The 20,025-nt window shown below is 45.3% G+C and overlaps 1 protein-coding gene across 6 annotated transcripts in view; it reads right to left on the reverse strand.

Annotated features, from left to right (window-relative positions):
* LOC137425600 (caM kinase-like vesicle-associated protein) overlaps positions 1–20,025 on the reverse strand; it is a 141,278-nt gene that overhangs the window by 63,320 nt on the left and 57,933 nt on the right. For all 6 annotated transcript variants that reach the window (XM_068114190.2, XM_078776852.1, XM_078776854.1 and 3 more), the window contains exon 6: positions 2,083–2,203. In XM_068114190.2, the coding sequence (XP_067970291.1) occupies positions 2,083–2,203 (121 nt within the window). The remainder of the gene's footprint in view (positions 1–2,082; positions 2,204–20,025) is intronic.

Genomic DNA, 20,025 nt, shown 5'->3' on the forward strand with positions numbered 1-20,025 from the left:
AATTATTGAGAAAGAAAACAGGATCCATTCCTTTTTTCAGGGCCAAATTTACGAAAGGCACTCAGCAAGCGTCTTGCTAACACATGCCTAACCCTTAAACACTGATATAAAATATCATTGTACGCACATAGCTCATCAATCAATCACACGTCTAAACAGCTATTTACAAAGTGAGATTAACATCTGTTTAGTTGTGCGCGTCTAAACAGCGGATTAGCCTGTGAAATCCCGCCCATTTCTCCAACATCCAATTGAAATGGAGCATTTGGTTGGAATCAAAGCACCGCGGACAATTGTTGGAGGGGATTCAGCGCATTGCTCCTCATCGTAGGCTGATCCAGGTCATCTTGCACTACATTCAGCAGCCAACAAAATGATTCGTTCAACAGTCTGTAACTCCGGACAAATTCGATAGTCGTACTTCTTCGTTGCATCTATCCTGGAAGATTCTCAATGCACGTCGGCAAACTGCCCTAATCCTATCCTCTCCTCATGTGCTAATTCAAGCACTCCTAACACATCCATATTCACCTTCCCCTGAAAACTACCAATTATATACCATGCTATTCTTATAGGGCCCTTTACTAAAGTTATTCTCTGCAGACCACTGTAATGAGAACTGTAAGCAACTATGGTTTTAACTTTGGTATCAATGAGTAATTCTCTGCAGACTTTACTTGAATTAGAACTGTATTGACTCTGCTACTGGCAATCCTTAATGCAGTACATAAACCACAATAGCATAACCTATAGTTATTCAAAGTTAACTTAAACCCTCAGGAAGTACAAGTAGAACATGTCTTTCAATCCTGACAAATCTCACACTCTCACTATGTCTCTTCGGAAAGACCGTCTGGAAAACCCTCCCATCTTCTTTCACAACAATCCTCTTAAAGAAGTTCTGTCACTCAAGCTTTTGGGTCTCACTATCAGCCATGATCTTTCCTGGGAAAACCACATTTCAAATCTGGCCTCCAAAGCCAGTCGTCGACTGGGCATCCTCCGTCGTGCAAAGTCCTTCCTCACCACATACAAGGCTTTCATCCACACCTCAATGGAATACTGCTCTCCCCTCTGGGCCGGTGCTCCTGCCTCACACCTAGCTCGGCGTCACGCTGTAGAAACCAAGGTTTTCAGGATCATTGGAATCTACCGCGATGAAGCTAACTCCGAGGGCCTTTCACTCTCTCACCGCAGGCAGGTTGGTGGTATTTCCGTCTTCTACCGACTCCTCTCTGGCCTTGCTCCCCCAGCTCTGTCAGTGCTGTCCCCAAAATATTCCTGCAGGACGCACAAGAACTGCCAGCAACCCTCTTCTGGTGAAATTGCCAAAATCAAGACTCTGCTCACCTTCACTCTTTTATTCCTCTTTTTTCTCCCGCCTCTGGAACAAACTCCCTCACTCTCTTCAATCCCACTTCTCCCTCCAGGTCTTTAAAACAGCTGTTCACCACCATTTCTTATCTTCCCCCATCCAAAACCTTGATCTTTTCTACCCCCGCTAATACACCCCAAATCCGCATCTTTCAATCTCCGACTTCATTCCTGAAATTCCTTGTAGTGTCAATTTATTTTGTACCGTGTACCCCTTCCCTCCCTCTCCCCTCCCTTCGAACAGATCTCCCGATATCCCTGTTCTCCACTGTTGTGCTTTTGTGCTTCCCTCTCTCTCCTCATCTTGTCTCCCCCTCCCTTTATTGTTTTATGTGCTAATATGCATTCGATGTGCTAGCTCTTAAACGAGCCTCGATCTTGTATACAAAAAAAAAGAAGGAATATGAGAGTACAACTGTAGTTCTAACGATACAATTTTCCCCGAATGCTTGCTACAAGGCCTTAAAAACGCCCTCTTAAGCGTGCCCTCGCCGACGTGTAAAGCGACTAACTTTGAACGGGTGATCATCGCAAGATTAGCAACTCTACACTTGTCTAACTCTTAAACACCTTTCCTAAATTCGGCCCTATTGTATAAATTGTTATTTTTAAGACTAATTTTTTCTTAACCTTAGTTGTGTCTGAAGGTCACTCATCATGCAAAACAACCGAGAAAGAGAGGAAGACAAAACAAGGTCGGACTCTAACCTAGGTACTCAGGTGTGCCGCAAGGCTCGCGGATACGTCGACCTTCCATCTTGGCGAGGTGAAAGTCTGTGAGCACAATATTTGTATCCCCGTTGCGAGTGTGGTACATCAGTGTCTCCAGCTGAACAAAGAACACATGCATACATACAATTGGTCTCGACCTCTTACAGGAAGATAAAATTCAATGAGACCACAATTTTTGGGGCACTTTAGAAAATGAAAGAATGCACCAAATACTGTACAGTGAGGACCTAAGAGATGGTGAAAAGGCAGATTCACACGATTTGGTAAGAATATATGAAAGAAAATGCAACTTGATTCAAAGACATGGTGAACCTCAACCATAACATCTGAATGAAAAAATGAATTTCGTCGGAGTTTCCATAACTAATCGTTGATTAACTCAAGTCATAGTCATAAGTTTAAATGAAGGTAAGTTTAAACGATAGGGAAATACTGTGAAGTCCTTTCAACATGAATCTATATATACGGGCATCAGTGGTGTCATGTATCGGTGTGTAATAAGTTAGAGAATCTGCTCCGAGTCTGGTAGGTTGGTGGTACAAATCCCGGCCGAGTCATACCAAAGATTTTTTTTAATGGTACGTGCTGCTTCCTTATTTGACGCTCAGCATTTAAAATGGATAGAGCATGCACAAACAACCCGAGGTTGGTAATAATAGCACTGGTTTGATGGGCCTAATGGCCACCTCTGGTGTCGAAGTTCCTTGTAAGGAAACACCACTATAATACTCTGCTCCGGTGTGTCCGTCATATAAGAGGGTATAAGAACATACTCACTCGAAGCCTGAACACGGAGGTGTTATAATAAACCTGTGTAAAGCAATCTTTTGAATAACAGGTGCACTTGTGAATACTATTATAATTAAATTTGTGTTGTTGGCACCAAATCACTATAACCTCAACATACGATCTTCACAATACATATTACTCGATCGCTCCCTGGAAAAAAAAAAAAAAACGCAGGCAATGTATTAGCACAATACCCGATCGAGCCCAGAGGGCCTATTATCTGATTTTAACTTTTTATAATATAAAAAAAATTTTTTTAAATCCAAACACAGCCCTCTAACTTCCTCTGGATGAAAGAAGAGGCCATGCAAAGTTTGGTTGCATTGGTCCCTGTAGACTCCGAATGAACAAACACACAAACAAACTTTCTTCTTTATATACTAAACTAGCAAAGATACCCGTCAATGACGGGGGTGCATAAATGTCTCACCTGAAATTAGCAATTTCCTTTGGAGTGTGTAGTGTATTGATAGAAATGGGAATTCAATGTAAATATTCAGTGAGCAAATGGGTGCAGCTGGTAACCTCAACAACCTCGTTCCATTATATCGGCTAAGATTTCCAATCCATGCTCGTTGTACCTCCGAAGTACTGCTCGAGAGTGAAGGTGATATTATGAAAGCTCAGCTGGGAAACGTGTTTAGGCATGTTTTAGGCCTACAGCCTGACAGAAGATCACCAAAGTTCTTTCCATACCAACCGACCACGACCAGGCACCTATCCCTCTGCACATTGTTTCTTCAGCTCCTGACCTTCCCCCTCTCTCTATATTCCCCCTAGCTTTGCTTTCATCAATTTCCCACAGCATTGTATTCTGGTTTCCCATTCGATGATCCATATATCAGTAGTTTCAGTTTCACGTTTCAACATGTTTCACTTTGAGATATCAGTTTCGATCCATCATTGCAACTTGTGATGCGACGCGAATAGTGCACAGAAAAGGTCAGCAAAACCGATTTTGGGAGGAAATTTTTTTACAATTATATTTATCAATTAGCAATTATTTATCAATCATTTTATCAATTATTCATCAATCATTATCATTTTATCAATTTATCAATTATTATTTAGTTATCAATTATATATATATATTTATCAATTATCAATTATATATATATTTTTTTTTTTTACAATTATTTACAATTTATTAATTATATTTATTTACAATTATATTATTGAATTTCGTCGGAGTTTGACGCTACAATTTTTTATTATTCAATATTATATTATATTATCAATTATTTATCAATCATTTTATCAATTATTCATCAATCATTATCATTTTATCAATTTATCAATTATTATTTATTTATCAATTATATATATACTGTATATATTTATCAATTATCAATTATATTTATATTTATTTTTTTTACAATTATTTACAATTTATTAATTATATTTATTTACAATTATATTATTTTTTACAATTTTTTTACAATTTTTACAATTATCTAAGGGGTCTAAAGTTTTTTGGGGATCATAAAGGGGTCTATAGGTGTCAAAGGACGAAAGAGAAAAAGGTTCAAAAGTGTCCAAATGGTCTTAAATTGTCCAAAGCATCTTAAAAAGTCAATAGGTCTGAAAAGTGTTTGGAGGTGTACATGTCTCAAAAAGGTCAAAATGGGTATGAAAGGGTCTAAAGGGTGTAAGAGGTCTAAAGGGTCAAAAAAGATCAAAGTGGTCTAAAGGGTGTAAAGGGTCTAAAGAGGTCGAAGGGGGTCAAAAGATTGAAAGGAGTCTAAGTGGTGTAAAGGATCTAAGGGGTGTAAAGTGTGTAAATTGTCTTAAAGGATGTAAAGGGTCAAAGGGATCTAAGGGGGTGTAAGGGTCCAAAGGGGTTTAAAGGGTCTAAGGGGTGTAAAGGGTCTAAGGGGTGTAAAGGGTCTAAAGGGGTCTACAGGGTGTAAAGGAGCGAAGCTGTAGTAGAAGAATTACCTTGGGTTCATAAATAAATTAACTCTGGAGTGTAACACGACAATAATGGGCAAAATGACCATCACGGTATAAACCCCTATTCAGGTATATCGTGGTTAAAAATCTGATGGTGGAAAGTTTCGTTATGATTACCCTTCGGAGCTCGAAGCAGTTTGATCCCAAAAAAAGAGCAAAACAACAACTCACCTTGTTGTGAGGATGAGGTAATCGTTGAAGGTTCACCCGTTGGCAAGTGGCGGTTTGTAGTTGGCATCACGTGGGTCCTTTTTTCTACATACTACTTTTTCACACTTGAGAGTGATGTTAGATGAGCAGTAAAATTACTTTTAAAACGATGTAGAGGTTGTGTTTGTATGTACTATTTTCGGTTTTTGAATAATTAGCGCATTTGAGAGGTCACGTGACTCCTTCTTTGCCAAACTTACTGATCACGGTAACATCTAAATTAAGAGTTGTTTCTCACATATGATAACATATTTGATGGTCGGAGATCACCATGAAACTAATTATATCGATATCCGTGTTGAAATCCGATAAAAAAAAATTGGACTTTTTATAAAGATTTGAATATGTGGATCAACCCTTGGAGATCCTGACGACAGGTGGCGGCTCGGATGGTTTTAAGTTATGAATTGTGAGAAAATAACTGTTTTAAAACACCTATTTAGGTGCAGGGTGGTAAAATATGTTTTCCGATGAAGTTTCGTGCCGATTAACCGTGGGAGCTCAGAGGAGTAGGTTCACAAACAAACAAACATTTCGCTTTTATATATATAAATATATAGATGTATATATGCACGGTTGACCAGAGGACCTGCGTTTGATTCCTGGTCTGGATGTATACTTTTCCCACAAATGTCAAATGAGTATAGCCATTACAATTAAATTTGCTACCCCAGTGATCGACAGATAAGGAACATACCCAAGCTACTTGTTGCAAAATGGCCTGCTTTTATGGACACATACTGCAGGATCGTTGTGTATATAACCTAAATATAAAGTGGATACCCAAAGGCGATACATCCCAACCAAAGTGCAAATTTTTCAAAGATGGAACTTGCAGTGCAGGCAGTGCACTATAATGGATTTTTTTTTTATGGATTTGGCTTCACAGGTTACGATTCAATGACCAGACAGCTCAGAAGCAATCTTCATTCCAAGAGAATGATTACCCTGCAGTCCCTGATCAGCGAACAACACCTGGCCTTCCATGTATGTCACCCATCCAAGTACTAACCTTGATGCTACTTAATTTTGATGTCTGATGGGATCAACTACATCCAAGTGAATCAGTCCACCTGTTTGGTGTTCCCATCTGAGCACTTGGCTCACAATGTTCTGACGCTAGGTTCAAATCCCATAACACTGTATTTGAAGAGAATAGACAAATCAACACACTTGTGTTGTTTTCACCCCTGTCTCTCTGTTTGTCTATCTGACTGTTAGCAGGATGCCTCAAAAGGTTGTGGACGGATTGAAACGAAATTTGGTGGACAGGTTGATTGTGTAATAAGGATGAAATGATTCCATTTTGGTGAAGATCCACATCTGGGTCCGAGAATTTCTAAGCATCTCGCTGTCTGATAATATGGACCAACTTCTGTCTACTCATCCTAACTCTCTCTTCCTCATATGTGGTGATTTCAATTGTCACCATGCCAGTTGGCTGGGTGTGGGTACCTCTCTCACCAGCCATGGCTCTTCAGCAAAGGACTTCTGCGACTCACTGGGACTGACACAATCTCTCAATTTCCCGACCCGGATCTCAGTCAATGGAGCATCTTCTCTTCTGGACTTGGTTATGACTAACTTCCCTGAAAATGTCTGCTGCTCTTCTTCTGCTCCAATCGGCTCATCTGATCATGTGCTTGTTAAAGTGGACATCTCTCTGACCATTCTCAGGGAGCCTGCTCAGCGTCGTCGAATCTGGCATTTCACTCAGGCCAACTGGCACGGTCTTCAAGCAGCCATCAATCATCTGGACTGGTCTCCCATCTCTACCACCTCTGACATCAACTCATCCTGGGAATTCTTCCAAAGTAAATTGCTCTCTCTCATGCACAGATTTATCCCATCTCGTCTTCAGTTGTCATACCCTTCCTCCCGTCCATGGTACACGGAATCTTGTGGTGAGGCTGTTGCTCAGAAACAACTTGCCTTCGTCTCCTGGAAAGCAAATCCAACGGAAGGAAATCTCATTTCCTTTCACAAAGCCTGAAACAAGTGTGTGTCCACCCTCAGGAGAGCCAGGAAACAATATCTCTCCGTTCTCAAGACCGAACTCTCTTATCTGTCTCCCTCTTCCAAATCCTGGTGGCATCTGGTCAAATCTGTTTCTGGTGTTTGTTTCCCCTCCATCCCCTCCCTTACCTCAAACGGCTACACAGCTGACTCCGCACGTGAAAAAGCTGAATGCCTCCACTCTGTGTTTGCCTCTAAATCTTGTGTCCCAAACCCATCCCTCTCTGTACCCACCATACCCAGTCATACCCAGCTGCTCCTGGACTCCGTGTCCTTTCCTCCTGACAAGGTGGAAAAGTTTCTGTCAACCCTCGACTCTGATTCTGCAACTGGACCTGACAGCATCAGCCCACGGGTCCTAAAATCCTGTTCTGCCGCTCTTTCACTCCCTCTCTCTGCTCTCTTCACCCTCTCTTTTGCTCAAGGTCAACTGCCATCTGCTTGGAAATCAGCCAACATCACCGCTTTGCACAAAAAAGGTGCAAAAACAGATCCCAACACCTACAGACCAATCAGCCTTCTCCCAATTATCAGCAAAGTCATGGAATCCATCATTGCTTCGGATATGAAATCTTTCCTCTTCTCCAATGGCTTGATCTCTGATCATCAATTTGGTTTCAGACCAGGTCACTCTACTCTGGACATGCTGCTTCTGCTGTCTCAACAATGGATGGAGGTCCTCAATGCCAAACAGGAAATTAGAGCTGTCTCCCTCGACATATCACGTGCCTTCGATACGGTCTGGCACCCCGCTCTGCTCACCAAACTCTCCTCCTTTGGTATCCATGGAAATCTCCACGCATGGCTGGCGGACTTCATCTCTCGTCGTAGTCCCTTGTCGTAGTCCCTTGTCCCTTGTCGTAGTCTCTCGTCGTAGAACTCCCCCCTTGCCCCTCCACTCCTGAACTCCCCCCTTGCCCTTCCCCTCCTAAACTTCCCCTTTGCCCCTCCCCTCCTAATCCCCCCCCTTGCCCCTCCACTCCTGATCTCCCCCCTTTCCCCTTCCCTCCAAAACTCCCCCCTCACTCCTCCCCTTCAAAACTCCCCCCCAATCCCTCCCATTCAATTCTCCCCCCATACCATTCCTCTCCAATTCTCTCTCCTCCACCCTCTCTCCTCCACCCTCACTTCCGTTTCCGGTCTTGCTGGCGACGGTTCGTTTTTTCGCAGGTCTCCACGCTCTCCATCGAAATCGAAGTTAAGTCATTGTTCCAATTTGTATTTTCGTTATAACTGTATTTCTTTTATGGTGTATGTACGTTTATTGTCCCGTCAAAGATTTTCGGTGCAAATCTTTCATACCTGTATTGAAAATCGCGTTAATTCGTGTCGTCTCGAGGTCTTGTACAGTGTACACTGTACAACCTTGAGGCTTTGTTTTTCTCTCAGCGCCTGTCGTTTGTGATCCAATAACTTTCGTTCTCTGTTTTCGCAGTCTTTCCACCCCAAAGCCTACTTCCTTATGTAAATCTCAACTCAAAAAAAAACAAAAAAAAAAGACTACCTTCTCTGTGCTCATTCGTTTATTCATTCTTATTCGTTCGTTCGTTCTTCGACCACGTGTTTTCTCCCCCATTTCCCCCAGATAGATTGTCAAATTTCAATTCGTTATTTTATCGTCCATGTGATATTGTTTGATTATAGTTAGTTTTGGTTTGAATTTCCTGTAACTCGTAATTAATTAATCGTTTTCTGCCCTTGTGTGTGGCCTTGTAGTTGTACCCCCGTCGGTGTTTTGTTAACTTAAGTGTGTTTTGCTTGGCTCTTGGTTTTTTCCCTTCTACCCCGAACATATACTGTCTAACGTTCTAATTCCCCACCCCCCCCCCCCCCAAAAAAACAAAAAAAACAAAAAAATTTATTTTATTTTCTCCACGTGTACTGTTGTCTCATCCTGTATTTTCTGTCCAGGTGTGCTGTTCGCCCCACCCCCATTATCTCCTTGCATCCACCGTTTGCCCTGTTCACGTGACTCGTGGTGGTCCCTCTCGGCTCTCCCCCCGTTGGTATTTTTGTGCATATAAGATTGTTCATAGTTCTGTTTAAATATTTTTAAATATGTTTAACCTTTCCCCTTCTGTTTTTATTCAGTGGTATATTACAACACGCTGTTTTCTTCCTATTTAAAAGGCTTTTCTCAATTTCCTCTCCAACTCGATTCCACTTCAAAAAAAGAAATTCAATATCTTATACGTCTCCCTCACTACATGGTCTAAATTCACATTCATTCCATCCCTCCTCCATCATCCTGAACCGGATTGCTAACTTGAAAATCACAACAAACCCAATTTGTTATCAATGTTCGTCTTTCATTAATCATCCACTTTCTAAACTCCCCTCTTGCCCCTCCCATCCAAATCCCCCCCCTTGCACCTACACTCCGAAACTTCCCCCTTGCCCCTCCACTCTTAAACTCCCCCCTTGCCCCTCCACTCCTGAACTCCCCCCTTGCCCTTCCCCTCCTAAACTTCCCCTTTGCCCCTCCCCTCCTAATCCCCCCCCTTGCCCCTCCACTCCTGATCTCCCCCCTTTCCCCTTCCCTCCAAAACTCCCCCCTTGCCCCTCCCCTCCTAAACTCCCCCCTCACTCCTCCCCTTCAAAACTCCCCCCCAATCCCTCCCATTCAATTCTCCCCCCATACCATTCCTCTCCAATTCTCTCTCCTCCACCCTCCTCCTCCAAGCTGCCTCCTCCCCACTTCGTCTCCCTTCTATCTCATACCTCCACCCCCCCAAACCTTCTACTTTCCTCTGCCCCCCCTCAAACAACCCCTCACTGTGCCGCATCCCTTCACCAGCAAACCTTTCATCCTCCTCATCCTTCCCTTTCTTGGAACTCTTCTGCAACATCTGAAACACTATCAACTGCTCTCCCTACCTCCCCCTCTCATCCTTCATCTTACCCTACTCCTCCCCTCCCCTGTCCTGTACCCGATGCTCCCCCTCTCTCTTCATTAACGGTATGGACCTCAAACATCCGGGGCCTTCGCTCAAACCTGACTGATCTCTCCATACAGGTTGCTTCTGACAATCCAGACTTGATCTGCTTAACAGAGACTTTCCTCCTTCAAGATGTCTCTGATTCCTTAATATCTCTTCCTGGTTACTCCCTCCTCCGGTATGATAGACCTGAGCCTCGGCCTGGTGGTGGGGTGGCTATCTTTGTCAAAAACTCTCTTCCTCACTCTCCTTGCACTGCTCTCTTTCCTCCTCACCCGCAGGAGTACCTCTGGTTACGGCTTCCTCTCCGCTCCCACCTTTTGTTCATATGTGTTCTGTACCGTCCCCCAAACAGTGATGACTCCATCTACATTTCAATGTCTGACAACATGGACCAACTTCTATCCACTCATCCCAACTCTCTCTTCCTCATATGTGGTGACTTCAACTGTCATCATGCCACCTGGTTGGGTGTGGGTTCCTCTCTCACTAGTCATGGCACCTCAGCAAAGGACTTCTGTGACTCACTGGGATTGACACAATCTGTCAATTTCCCGACCCGGATCTCAGCCAATGGAGTATCTTCTCTTCTAGACTTGGTTATGACAAACTTCCCTGCTAATGTCTGCTGCTCTTCTTCTGCTCCAATCGGTTCTTCTGATCATGTGCTTGTCAAAGTGGACATCTCTCTGGCCATTCTCAGAGAGCCTCCTCAGCGTCGACGAGTCTGGCATTTCACTCAGGCCGACTGGGACGGTCTTCAAGCAGCCATCAATCGTCTGGATTGGTCTCCCATCTCCACTGCCTCTGACATCAATTCTTCCTGGGAATTCTTCCAAAGCAAACTGATCTCTCTCATGCACAGATTTATCCCATCTCGCCTTCAATTGTCTTACCCTTCCTCCCGTCCATGGTACACTGAATCTTGTGGTGAGGCAGTTGCCCTGAAACAACTTGCCTTTGCCTCTTGGAAGGCTAATCCAACTGAAGGAAATCTCAGTTCCTTCCACCAAGCTCGGAACAAGTGTGTGTCTACCCTCAGGAGTGCCAGGAAGCACTATCTCTCCTCACTCAAGAATGAACTCTCAAACCTGTCTCCTTCCTCCAAATCCTGGTGGCGTCTGGTCAAATCCGTTTCTGGTGTTTGTTCCCCCTCCATCCCCTCCCTTACCTCAAATGGCCACACAGTTGACATCGCACGTGACAAAGCCGAATGCCTCAACTCTGTGTTCGCCTCGAAATCCTTAGTCCCAAACCCATCTCTCTCTGTTCCCACCTTTCCCAGTCGAACCCAAATGCTCCTGGACTCTGTGTCCTTCTCTCCTGACAAGGTGGAGGAGTTTTTGTCAAACCTCGACTCTGATTCTGCAACTGGACCAGACGGCATCAGCCCACGGGTCCTAAAATCCTGCTCTGCCGCTCTATCTCACCCTCTCTCTGTTCTTTTCACCCTATCTTTTGCTCAAGGTCATCTGCCAGCATCCTGGAAATCAGCTAACATTACCGCTTTACACAAAAAAGGTGCAAAAACAGATCCTTGCAACTACAGACCAATCAGCCTGCTCCCAATTATCAGCAAAGTCATGGAATCCATCATTGCTTCGGATATGAAATCTTTCCTCTTCTCCAATGGCTTGATCTCTGATCATCAATTTGGTTTCAGACCAGGTCACTCTACTCTGGACATGCTGCTTCTGCTGTCTCAACAATGGATGGAGGTCCTGAATGCCAAACAGGAAATCAGAGCTGTCTCCCTTGACATATCAAGGGCCTTTGATACGGTCTGGCACCCAGCTCTGCTCACCAAACTCTCCTCCTATGGTATCCATGGAAATCTCCATGCATGGCTTGCGGACTTCCTCTCTGGTCGTAGTCAACGTGTGGCCCTGAATGGATTTCTCTCATCTCCCCTTCCTGTTCAGGCTGGAGTTCCCCAAGGAAGTGTGCTGGGCCCTGTGCTTTTTCTGGTCTTTATCAATGATCTCTCTGACTCTCTGGAAAATCCTCTCTATCTCTTTGCTGATGACTCCACTCTCTGCCGCTCCATTCCTCTTCCCTCAGATAGGCAGTCTGCAGCCTCCTCACTCTCTGAAGACCTGGACAAAATCACAGACTGGTCAAACAAGTGGAACATGTCTTTCAATCCTGCCAAATCTCACTCTCTTACTATGTCTCTCCGAAAAGATCGACTGGACAACCCTCCCATCTACTTTCTCAACAATCCTCTCCAAGAAGTTCTGTCACTCAAGCTTTTGGGTCTCACTATCTGCCATGATCTTTCTTGGGAAAACCACATTTCCAAGCTGGCCTCCAAAGCCAGTCGCCGACTGGGCATCCTCCATCGTGCGAAGTCCTTCCTCGGCACACCTGAGCTCCTCACCACATACAAGGCTTTCATCCGCAGCTCAATGGAATACTGTTCTCCCCTATGGGCTGGTGCTCCTGCCTCACACCTGGCTCGGCTTCACGCTGTTGAATCCAAAGCTTTCAAAATCATTGGAATCTCCCGCGATGAAGCTATCTCTGAGGGCCTTTCACTCACTCACCGCAGGCAGGTAGGTGGTCTTTCTGTCTTCTACCGACTCCTCTCCGGCCTTGCTCCCCCAGCTCTCTCCGTGCTCTGTCCCCCAAATATTCCTACAGGTCGCACAAGATCTGCCAGCAACCCTCTGATGGTTAAACTGCCGAAATCTCGGCTCTCTGCTCACCTTCACTCTTTCATTCCTCTTTTCTCCCGCCTGTGGAACAAACTCCCACACTCCCTTCAATCCCTCTCCTCCCTCCAGGTCTTTAAAACAGCTGTTCACCACCATCTCTTATCTTCCCCCATCCATAACCATGATCTTTTCTACCCCCACTAATTCACCCCAGATCCACCTTGTTTGAAATTCCAACTTATTTCCTGGAAATCCTGGCAGTGTCCATATGTTTATACCTCTCCCACCCCCCCCCCCCCCCCTTCACATGGCTCCCCCCCTTCACATGCCTCCCCCCTTCACATGCCTCCCCCCCAAAGCCCTCTCCCTCCCACAGATCTCTCGATGTCTCCATGTCTCTCGGTCCCTGCTCTCAAATGTTGTGTTTGTGTCCTTCCCCCTCTCTCCCCATCTTATCTACCGCTCCCGATGTTATTTGTTTTATGTGTCTGTTTGTCTTTCTGTGTGATTAATTTTCGCTCTTTCACGAGCCTCGATCTTGTATACAAAAAAAAAAAAAAAAAAAAAAAAAAAGTCAACGTGTGGCCCTGAATGTGTTTCTCTCATCTCCTCTTCCTGTTCAGGCTGGAGTTCCCCAAGGCAGTGTTCTGGGCCCCGTGCTTTTTCTGGTCTTCATCAATGATCTCTCTGACTCTCTTGAAAATCCTCTCTATCTCTTTGCTGATGACTCCACTCTCTGCCGCTCCATTCCTCATCCCTCAGATCGGCAGTCTGCAGCCTCCTCACTCTCTGCAGACCTGGACAAAATCACAGACTGGGCAAACAAGTGGAACATGTCTTTCAATCCTGACAAATCTCACACTCTTACGATGTCTCTCCGAAAAGACCGACTGGACAACCCTCCCATCTACTTTCTGAATAATCCTCTCCAAGAAGTTCTGTCACTCAAGCTTTTGGGTCTCACTATCTGCCATGATCTTTCCTGGGAAAACCACATTTCCAAGCTGGCCTCCAAAGCCAGTCGCCGACTGGGCATCCTCCGTCGTGCGAAGTCCTTCCTTGGCACACCTGAGCTCCTCACCACATACAAGGCTTTCACCCGCAGCTCAATGGAATACTGCTCTCCCCTCTGGGCTGGTGCTCCTGCCTCACACCTAGCTCGTCTTCACGCTGTTGAAACCAAAGCGTTCAGAATCATTGGAATCTCCCGCGATGACGCTATCTCCGAGGGCCTTTTACTTACTCACCGCAGGCAGGTTGGTGGTCTTTCCATCTTCTACCGACTCCTCTCCGGCCTTGCTCCCCCAGCTCTCTCTGGGCTCTGTCCCCCAAATATTCCTACAGGTTGCACAAGATCTGCCTGCAACCCTCTTATGGTTAAACTGCCAAAATCAAGACTCTCTGCTCACCTTCACTCCTTCATTCCTCTTTTCTCCCGCCTCTGGAACAAACTCCCTCACTCTCTTCAATCCCACTCCTCCCTCCAGGTCTTTTAAACGGCTGTTCACCACCATCTCTTATCTTCCCCAATCCAAAACCTTGATCTTTTCTACCCCCGCTAATTTCACCCCAAATCCACTTTTTTGAGGTGACTTTTGTCTTCTTTCCTGGAAGTCCTTGGTGTCCTTGCGTTTTATACCTATCCTGCCTCCCCCCAGGCCCTCTCCCTCCCACACATCTCCCGATGTCCCTGCTCTCAAATGTTGTGTTTGTGTGTTTCCTCCCCTTCTCTCCCCATCTTGTCGACCGCTCCCCTTTTTATATACTTTGTTTGTTTGTTTGTTTGATTTGTTTGTTTGATATATGTTAGCTCTTTCACGAGCCTCGACTCTGTATACAAAAAAAGAAAAGGAAAAAAAAGCGATTCTTCACCATTGAGTGATTTGGTCTTTAAATGATGTATGATATGACATATCAAAAGGTTATGGGCGGATTCGGACGAAACGTGGTGGACATTTTGGGTGAGTGACACGAAATAATTGATTCAAATTTGTTGAAGATCCAGATCCAGATACAATTTTTTTTGTAATTTTTGACGTGATTCTTCACCATTGAGAGATGGTTGCCAAAAGCGATACATGACACGGTATTTCAAAACGTTGTGGACGAGTTTGACAAAATTCGGTGGACGAGTTGGTTAGGTGACAAGAACAAGCCGATTAGATTTTACGTAAGCTGTTCAGCCTGGCGGGGTATGCACTCTAGTTGTAAGCTGTTCAGCCTGGCGGGGATATGCACTCTAGTTATAAGCTGTTCAGCCTGGCGGGGGTATGCACTCTAGGTGTAAGGTGGTCAGCCTGGTGGGGTTATGCACTCTAGTTGTAAGCTGTTCAGCCTGGTGGGGATATGCACTCTAGTTATAAGCTGTTCAGCCTGGCGGGGGTATGCACTCTAGCTGTAAGCTGTTCAGCCTAGCGGGGGTATGCACTCTAGTTGTAAGCTGTACAGCCTGGCGGGGGAATTCACTCTAGTTGTAAACTGTTCAGCCTGGTGGGGGTTTGCACTCTAGTTGTAAGCTGTTCAGCCTGCGGGGATATGCACACTAGTTGTAAGCTGTTCAGTCTGGCGGGGGTATGCACTCTAGTTGTAAGCTGTTCAGCCTGGTGGGGGTATGCACTCTAGTTGTAAGCTGTTCAGCCTGGCGGGGGTATGCACTCTAGTTGTAAGCTGTTCAGCCTGGTGGGGATATGCACTCTAGTTATAAGCTGTTCAGCCTGGCGGGGGTATGCACTGTAGTTGTAAGGTGGTCAGCCTGGTGGGGGTTTGCACTCTAGTTGTAAGCTGTTCAGCCTGGCGGGGGTTTGCACTCTAGCTGTAAGCTGTTCAGCCTGGCGGGGGTATGCACTCTGGTTGTAAGCTGTTCAGCCTGGCGGGGGTATGCACTCTAGTTGTAAGCTGTTCAGCCTGGTGGGGGTATGCACTCTAGTTGTAAGCCGTTCAGCCTGGCGGGGGTTTGCACTCTAGTTGTAAGCTGTTCAGCCTGGCGGGGTATGCACTCTAGTTGTAAGCTGTCCAGCCTGGCGGGGATATGCACTCCAGTTGTAAGCTGTTCAGCCTGGCAGGCATATGCACTCTAGATGTAAGCTGTTCAGCCTGGTGGGGATATGCACTCTAGTTGTAAGCTGTTCAGCCTGGCGGGGTATGCACTCTAGTTGTAAGCTGTCCAGCCTGGCGGGGATATGCACTCCAGTTGTAAGCTGTTCAGCCTGGCGAGGGTATGCACTCCAGTTGTAAGCTGTTCAGCCTGGCGGGGGTATGCACTCTGGATGTAAGCTGTTCAGCCTGGCGGGGTATGCACTCTAGTTGTAAGCTGTTCAGCCTGGCGGGGGTATGCACTCTAGTTGCAAGCTGTTCAGTCTGGCGGGGGTATGCACTCTAGTTGTAAGCTCTTCAGCCTGGCGGTGGTATGCACTCTAGTTGTAAGCTGTTCAGCCTGGCGGAGGTATGCACTCTAGTTGTGAGCTGTTCAGCCTGGTGGGGATATGCACTCTAGTTGTAAGCTGTTCAGCCTGGTGGGGGTATGCACTCCAGTTGTAAGCTTTTCAGCCTGGTGGGGGTATGCACTCTAGTTGTAAGCTGTTCAGCCTGGCAGGGGTATGCGCTCTAGTTGTAAGCTGTTCAGCCTGGCGGGGGTATGCACTCTAGTTGTAAGCTGTTCAGCCTGGCGGGGGTATGCACTCTAGTTGTAAGCTGTTCAGCCTGGTGGGGATATGCACTCTAGTTGTAAGCTATTCAGCCTGGCGGGGGTATGCACTCTAGTTGTAAGCTGTTCAGCCTGGCGGGGGTATGCACTATAGTTGTGAGCTGTTCAGCATGGTGGGGGTATGCACTCTAGTTGTAAGCTGTTCAGCCTGGTGGGGGTATGCACTCTAGTTGTAAGCTGTTCAGCCTGGTGGGGTATATAAAGTAAGCTCTAGTTGTAAGTACACTCTAGTTGTAAGCTGTTCAGCCTGGTGGGGGTATGCACTCTAGTTGTAAGCTGTTCAGCCTGGTGGGGTATATAAAGTAAGCTCTAGTTGTAAGTACACTCTAGTTGTAAGCTGTTCAGCCTGGCGGGGGTATGCACTTTACCGAGTGCCATTCTAGTTGTGCGTGCATTATATGGACAAATTGCTCCATGAAACCGAAATTATCAACAGAAAGTTTCCATCTTCAGAATTTTTATCGCCGTCTTGGCTTTGAGCCGTTCGTTGCAGATGATAACACGATCGTTTGTAACTTTGGTTTGATTTATATTATTAATAAAGGATGCAGTATGTCGATGGCCTGGCGGATATGGATCGAGGAAGCCATCAGGGGAGTGTGGGAAGGTCCTATTAAAACAGAGCGTTGCACGTCGGTGCTGCGATGCCCCGATGAAAAGAAGCCTCTGGTAATGAGGCCGGATGAAAACCCCACGAGAAACCGCAGAAAGAGAGTGAATCACAGAGCTGACAGGCTTCTCGCAACTGATACATTGACAGGAAACCCTTTCATCTCACGTCTTGTGTATATGCACACGCTCCCGAAAGGTCACGATTCAAAATTTCACGATACACAAAAACAGGCTCGTACATCACCCTTGTAACATTTCCCAAATCGAAAAGGCCTCGTACTCGTATGTCGTACCTAAAGTCCATCGACAAGAAACGATCTCTCAATGAGCGTCCATCATCCATTGTGCCTCATTAGGGTATGGTCATGATGAACAATTGAACGTATCAACGCAAAGTTGACAAGAGTATGTTTTGATGAGATGATGCCGACGTTTCGTGCGCAGGCCCTTTATCAGCACCAAAGACCATTTTTGGGTTCTGATGAAGAGCTCCAAGCAACAGCTGCATCTCGGTTCCCATGACGGTCAATGAAACCCATTGATTTTTATTGTCTGCCGACGTAGAAAGAGACTCGTATTCTGTTGTTTCCTTGTGATGGTCATCAAAGACAAATGAAAATTCAAATCAAATCAAAGGCCTCCACAGCCTCAGCCTCCACAGCCTCCTCAGCCTCTGCAGCCTCCTCACTCTCTGAAGACCTGGACAAAATCACAGACTGGTCAAACATGTGGAACATGTCTTTCAATCCTGACAAATCTCACACTCTTACTATGTCTCTCCGAAAAGATCGACTGGACAACCCTCCCATCTACTTTCTCAACAATCCTCTCCAAGAAGTTCTGTCGCTCAAGCTTTTGGGTCTCACCATCTGCCATGATCTTTCTTGGGAAAACCACATTTCCAAGCTGGCCTCCAAAGCCAGTCGCCGACTGGGCATCCTCCGTCGTGCGAAGTCCTTCCTAGGCACACCTGAGCTCCTCACCACTTACAAGGCTTTCATCCGCAGCTCAATGGAATACTGTTCTCCCCTATGGGCCGGTGCTCCTGCCTCACACCGAGCTCGGCTTCACGCTGTTGAATCCAAAGCTTTCAGAATCATTGGAATCTCCCGCGATGAAGCTATCTCTGAGGGCCTTTCACTCACTCACCGCAGGCAGGTAGGTGGTCTTTCTGTCTTCTACCGACTCCTCTCCGGCCTTGCTCCCCCAGCTCTCTCTGTGCTCTGTCCCCCAAATATTCCTACAGGTCGCACAAGATCTGCCAGCCACCCTCTGATGGTTAAACTGCCGAAATCTCGGCTCTCTGCTCACCTTCACTCTTTCATTCCTCTTTTCTCCCGCCTCTGGAACAAACTCCCACACTCACTTCAATCACACTCCTCCCTCCAGGTCTTCAAAACAGCTGTTCACCACCATCTCTTATCTTCCCCCATCCAAAACCTTGATCTTTTTTACCCCCACTAATTCACCCCAGATCCATCTTGTTTGAAATTCCAACTTCTTTCCTGGAAGTCTTGGCAGTGTCCATATGTTTTATACCTCTCCCACCCCCCCCCCCCTTCCCATGCCTCCCCCCAAAGCCCTCTCCCTCCCACAGTTCTCTCGATGTCTCCATGTCTCTCGGTCCCTGCTCTCAAATGTTGTGTTTGTGTCCTTCCCCCTCTCTCCCCATCTTGTCTACCACTCCCCATGTTATATGTTTTATGTGTCGGTTTGTCTTTCTGTGTGATTAATGTTCGCTCTTTCACGAGCCTCGATGTTGTATACAAAAAAACAAAAAAACAAACAAAAAAAAATTCAAATCAAATCAAATTTCAAATCAAAATTTCAAATTTCAAATTTCCATCAAAATTTTAAAATCTCAAATCAAAAAAATTTCAAAATTTTTTTCCAAAAATTCAAAATTAAAAATTGAAAACTTTCAAATTTTTTTCCCAAAAAATTCAAAAAATTCAAAGAAATTTCAAAAAAAATCAATCAAATTTCAAAATCAAAATTCAAATTCAAATCAAAGACATTAAATTTCCTGATGAAAAAATGAGGTCAACCTTCTTTTCTTATCCACATGGGAAAACTGCAGATCTTAAAGGTCTATTCCAGAGAAATGTGTCGTTCGACCTTTCATGCCCACACTGCACCGGAAAAACTAAATTCAGAACCAGACAGCACCCCAAATGTTTCGATAAACTGAACAAACAAATGGATTGTTAAGCTAAAGTATAACGGACCCAGAGCACTGACAAAATGAGCGCGTCATGGGAAACAAGACAATAAAGGGAATGTCAAAACTCAATGAATGCAATGGAAGACTGTTGGCTTTATTCATGTAGGGGTTGACCATAGTTGCACACAGAATGACACAGTGGAGGATACCTAGGTTGTGGGAAATGCAGAGATCTGGGAACGATTAAGAATGGAGGAGGACCAAGAAGAAAAAGACATAAAATGTCATGGCTCCCGTGGTTTTAGTAATTTTGCTGTACGGAGCTAAAGGCCGTCAATCGGCCCTCTTTGGTCGGCAAAACAAAATCTTCTGCATAAACCCTCATGTATTAGCTTTGTGCCAAGTCTGAACAAAATCAGTCCATGCATGTCCGAGAAATGGTTGCGGACACGTTGAAGTAACAAAATGGCCGCCAGTAGGCCATCTTGCATCTGACCTCGAAAGAAAATGGCGCGCATATGTAACCCGTCATTCATTAACTGTGTGCCAAGTTTGAACAAGATTGGTAAATGCATATGCAAGTTGAATTCTTTTCATGGGGTTCTCACAGTCAATGCGCAGGCCTCTAAATCTTAAATCCAGGTCATGCCATTCAGGATGAAGACTTTGCTCCAGCCCGGAGGTGAGACATGAATGAACCTGATTATATTTAACCATCTCTGTTTTTTGGTTCACGAGTTATCAAACAGAGTGACCACTGTATTCGTCATGGGTGTGTGTCTGTCTGTCCGTCTGTCCGCAGCATAACTACCCGATGATATCATCCGATCTTGATGAAACTTGGGTGGGAGGTTGATGTCATGATCTAGTTGTGTC

The sequence above is a fragment of the Myxine glutinosa genome, chromosome 4 (assembly GCF_964187855.1).
Source record: "Myxine glutinosa chromosome 4, kmMyxGlut1.1, whole genome shotgun sequence".
In the NCBI taxonomy this organism is placed as follows: domain Eukaryota; kingdom Metazoa; phylum Chordata; class Myxini; order Myxiniformes; family Myxinidae; genus Myxine; species Myxine glutinosa.